Genomic DNA, 5462 nt, shown 5'->3' with positions numbered 1-5462 from the left:
CTTAACTTGCAACTAGGCAATGGCGTGGGTAAACGCTCATGTTGAGCTGTAGGCCTACGTAGTGTATTAAAATATTACAGCCTTCTTACCTATAGTGTATGTAAATCCCGAAAACGCATGGCAATTTAAATATGCCCTATCATTTATGCAATCAGTGGATGTAGGGTGTTGATGTTGGGGACTTATTTAGGTCAACTGAACATTGCAGCTAATTTCATGAATTCGTACTTAGATGTTGAGACACTATCCCTGGTCTTCTAGGTAGAAATAAATATTAAGCCACTTCAGGATACCATGAGAATAAACAGGGAACATTCAGTTTTTTTGTTTTTTTTTTCCGTTTTAATTTTGTAAAATTGACATCGACATACAAATAAATTAACACTTATATAAAATTGTTCAGATTGCGACATTCAAGTTTAATTATCTGTTAGAAAATGTATAACAAAATGTAAACAACATTCTTAACATTGTACTCCACTCCATGAGCCTTTTTGCCTAACTTTAAGGCGGATGCAAGTCAAAACACATTTTACGCGTTGGTTTTAAGCCACATCACAAAAGGTTCTGCTTCGTTAAAAGAACAAAAGAACATTCTTCAAAGTTTCGCGGATCAGGACATGTAGCTTGCGCTTCCAAGTTTGCAGTATGTCTGATTCTAGACAGTCATTGCACCCGGAGCCCATCGTCCCAACATATTGTTGTCTCAGTGTCCCAATACCGAGCGACCGTAAGCAGCATGGGTAGCCTTGCGCACCCAAGCCCCGTCTATCTTGCCTCAAAAAATGAAGAATATCATTATTGGTTTCAAGGTCTTTAATAGGATTCACAATCTTAGCTAATAGTACACCTCTCTTTATCTTTCCCCTGCGCACCACCGATCGCCTTTTCCTTTATGTACATCAAGTCACTGTGGACGCTCGGTCGCCGGGCGAATGGTGCCACGATGCCGTAGGCGTCTCCATGGTCCTTCTTGTTCTTATGTTTTAGGGATTTCGTGCGAAGCATGTCACAGTACTGCACGGAGACCTTACGGTGAAGGTCCGGGCTCATCTCATTGGGTAGATTGGCCATAGTGAATAGGGTCTGGAACATTTGGTCAACGTTAGTGTTACGCTTGGCGGAGATCTCAAAGTACGCGCACTGCTCGTCTCCAGCCACCAACTGCTCAATCTCTTCTCTCTGTACCTCCCGGTAAAATTCCCGGTCGCCCTTGTTGCCGCAGATCACCAGAGGCACGTCAATGTTTTCCTTGGTCTTGTTTTTCAGGCACGACTTGGTCTCAAAGATCTGTCGCTTCAGCCTCTGTACCTCCTGGAAGGATTCTCTGTTGTCCAGGCTGAAGACCAGGATAAAGACATCACCTGAAGGGAAACAAAAGGTGTAGGACATTCAATATCAGACCAACGAAACACATCGACTACAGTATTTCCATGCTAATTTGTGCAATTTAAGCAAATTGACCAAACCACTGAACTTAACTAATGACATATAACGCACATATATAGCGTGATTGAACCTGCACACTTCAAATTATAGCAATAACCAGAGAAAGAGATAACTACCTGTCAGTATGGATAGTCTCCTCATAGCAGGGAACGGGTGGTTGCCAGAGGTGTCCAATATATCCAGTTGGTATACATCTCCCTTAATACTGTAAAGTTTCCTGTGAAAATCCTCGATGGTTGGCGTGTACTGCTCATCGAATCTCCCGTTCAAAAACTGAGAAACGATAGCAGTTTTGCCCACCTTGGTGGACCCCAAAATCACCATCCTATAACAGTTCTTCGCTGGGATATCGAACTCGTTCTCTGAGGGAGACATTTTCTCGATAGTGATTGTAAAGTGGTATTACAGTTGCGTAGAGTGATCCAATGTGTTCGCACTCGTCGTTTTGTTTGGTAGATTCAGCCAAGGTTGGATTCAACTCCAGGCTATCGTCCAGTTATCTCAGCGCGCTCTGTAACGTCTCTGTTCGAACTACGGAGACCGCTGCTTTTTAAAGAGAAAGCAGAGCCCTCCCTCTTCTGACGTCACCGTAGGACTACTTAATGCATCAGTTAGCAGATGGGGGAATTGTTACATGTGCCAGGTGATGTGTCACTCATTTCCAATCAAAACGAACAGTATGGGAACTGGGCTGTTCATATCTGTGCATGCAACATTGATTAAGATAAACCCAAAATTTGATGGAATTTGACAGTTGGATATATTTGTAATGAATTGTAGGCAATTCAATATAACTAATTTCAACCTTCTGAAATATTCATGTATTAATCATTTACACTATTTCCGTCAGTCATGTCTCTGGGACATTTTGTTTGGGCTGATGTTGAACCTTGGACAATTTAGGTAATACAAAATCTAAAGAACGGAAACCAAGACTTTCATGTGACTCAAACTTGGCTGCAGAATACATTTTTTCATGCATGCATTCCCAATGCTTCCGTACAGACAAACAGCCTGCCCATTTACCGTTCATCCAATTCCGAGAGTTTGTTTTAATTTAATCTAAACAAACAGTTAACTTCCTCACCCACAACTGAAAAAATGGCTAACTAAAGTCTACAATAATAATAAAAAATGCCTATAATTTTATCCCGTATTCCAATAAATTGATTAATATTAGGCTAATACTAATACAGGTTTAATAGTTAACCGATTTTTTTATAGATATTTTTTCTTAAACTGTACACAGTTTCAGCAATCCATCGATGCATTGAAGGTGTTTTATTGGCTCCTCTGTCAAATGCTTAACCTACTGTTTAGCATTTTAGGTAAATCCATAAATTGTCATGTCGAGTGAATTGGTTATACTTATTTGCCTATCGTTTATTTGAGCACTCAATTTTCAAATAATCCTAATGAAGTTACTGATGGATGCCATTTTGTGATTTGGGGAAACTATGACTTGAACCTCAAAATAACGTTACCAACGCACTCCACTAACGCATTTGTGCATAATCAGTCAAAAATAAGTCAAAATAAGCGTCTTGTATTAAATAGTCCTACTGCGTTATTTTTATTTAGTTGTTATTTAATTGTTAAATAAAATAACCTCAGAACATTTCTCATCAAAAATATTTCAGTGCTGTGTGGGGAAAAATAAGCTGTGAGGCTGCAGAGAACATTGATGTGTACTAACATGGCCTACCACAGGGGGGCACTCATGTAATGACTGACGCGTGTCACACGTTGCGTTGAAATATAATGAATATAGAATTAGACCTATTATCTACTCGCAGCATCTGGAGATAGTCGGTGTGTGCGTATGATTGCATTATTTTTACAGCAGCTCGTGTGTGTATGTGTTTGTTTGTGTTGAGATTCAGGAAGGTAAGCAGAAGGCAAGTTCTGCCTTTCACCAACCATATCAACTTTTGCTATATTGGGTGCTACACGGGTTCCTTTATTAACATTTTGGCTCTCTGTGAAACTGTGTACTAAGGGAAAGATCTAAACTTTGTTATAGTATCCAGTAGGCAAATGTTGAAAACGTTCAAACTAAAATCTTTCGTTGCATTATACACTCGTTTCCCTTCTTGAGGGAGACATATGGAAAAATACACCTGGCAGTCATTTAATTACACAGGTGTCAAACCGATTCCACCGAGGACCTACTGCCCTCAAATTAAACTCTGGACCTTGAGGCCAGTTCCATTCCAACTTTTCATTTCAACCCCCCAATCAGGGTGAGTGCAATTGCTGATGAGATCGAACAGCAAAGCAAGCAGGCTCCGGACCTCGTAGGGCGAGAGTCTAAAACCCTGGTGTATGCCAGTTTTTGTTATGTCCTTTCACCTGGTGCCTGCTTGGGATGCATACGACCAGGTAAGGGGAGATCCTAACTAATTAGTGACAGACAGAAAGCCTTTGGACACTCAGACCCCCGGGGACCCAGTTTGACACCTGTGAGTTATTTGGTAGAACTATCTAGTGTGGTGGTTCTTCCACCTCTCCCAGGGACCTCTAGTCCTGAACTCGCTTACATGAATGAAGCAAATTAGGGCTTGTTGATTGGCTGACAAGGTGATTAAGGTGTGCTCGTTCTGGAATACGGCTAATGCGTGGGTTGGCTGAAGGGTTCCCAGGGGCAGACGGAGGACAACTGATCCAGTAGGATCCCCTTTTGCCTCCATCCACTTCAAGGTTCAACGCACTGTGCATTCAGAGATGGCCTTCTGCACACCATTGTTGCAAAGAGGTTATGTGAGTGTTGGTGGGCTGTTAGCTTTAGTCTTGCCATTCTCCTCTAACCTCAGACTTTTACGCCCACAAAAGTCCCACTCTCTGGAAGTATCGCACCATTCTCTGTGAACTTGAGTGAACACCTTAACATCTTGATCATGTCAGCATGCTATATATATAGTTCCAGACAAATGATTTGTTGTTTGGCTATTTGCGTTAACAAGCAGGTGTACTTAATAAATTCTCTGGTGAGTGTATAATGACAACGAGAATAGCAAAATGTCCATCCCTTTAAAGAAAATTGCCTGGCTAAGCATTGGCCAAATATCTCCATCACCTGGTGGGCGGTGAAACAGAGAAATGAGAGGCAATGTGACCTGGTGCTCCCACAATTGTTTATCTAGGGTCTCTCTGACCCTGAACCTGGTGCACAGCTCGCTAATGCAAAACAGACATTCAGCTCTAACGGAACACACTCAGCGCCAATGACCTCAAGGCGACACTGGAGGAAATTGAAACTTTTCACAATGATTAATTATTTATCGTTATTTTACACAATAGATGCAGGAATAAATTCAATATCCAATAGTTTGATTGTGCGTGCGTGTGTGTGTGTACGAGAGTGTAGAAGAGATGTTATGACAGAGCCAAATAAAAGAGCAATTTCCAGTATATTTGGTGTATTCCCACAGGCAGCCCAATTATTAATTAGCTGCCCCTTTGGCCAATCACATTCAGTATTTTCAGAGCTGATCTCTAATTGGGGAAAATACACTCAACAAAATTATAAACGCAACACTTGTTTTTGCCCCCATTTATCATGAGCTGAACTCAAAGATCTAAGACTTTCTCTATGTACACAAAAGGCCTATTTCTTTCAAATATTGTTCACAAATCTGTGTTAGTGAGCACTTCTCCTGTGCCGAGATAATCCATACACCTCACCAGAGCTGTTGCCTGTGAATTTAATGTTAATTTCTCTACAATAAGCCGTCTCCAAAGGCTTTTCAGAGAATTTGGCAGTACATCCAACCGGGCTCACAACCGCAGACCACATCAGCCCAGGACCTCCACATCCAGCATCCTCACCTCCAATATCGTCTGAGGCCAGCCACCCGGACAGCTGCTGCAACAATTGATTTGCATAACCAAAGAATTTCTGCCCAAACTGTCAGAAACCATCTCAGGGTGGCTCATCTGCATGCTCGTCGTCCTCATTGGGGTCTCGACCTGACTGCAGTTCGTCATCGTAACCGACTTGAGTGGGCAAATGC

The 5462-nt window shown here is 41.8% G+C and overlaps 1 protein-coding gene across 1 annotated transcript; it reads right to left on the bottom strand.

Annotated features, from left to right (window-relative positions):
* Window positions 1-331: 331 nt before the first annotated feature.
* LOC105005626 (dexamethasone-induced Ras-related protein 1) lies at window positions 332-1960 on the bottom strand. Its single transcript, XM_010863693.3, has 2 exons — window positions 1566-1960; window positions 332-1364 (listed from the first exon to the last, which is right to left on the bottom strand). Exons 1-2 carry the CDS (start codon window positions 1822-1824, stop codon window positions 835-837), a joined length of 789 nt encoding a protein of 262 aa, XP_010861995.1. The 5' UTR covers window positions 1825-1960; the 3' UTR covers window positions 332-834.
* Window positions 1961-5462: the final 3502 nt, after the last annotated feature.

This window comes from Esox lucius, chromosome 5 (assembly GCF_011004845.1).
Source record: "Esox lucius isolate fEsoLuc1 chromosome 5, fEsoLuc1.pri, whole genome shotgun sequence".
Taxonomy (NCBI): Eukaryota; Metazoa; Chordata; class Actinopteri; order Esociformes; family Esocidae; genus Esox; species Esox lucius.
This window is presented reverse-complemented; position numbering and strand designations above follow the sequence as displayed.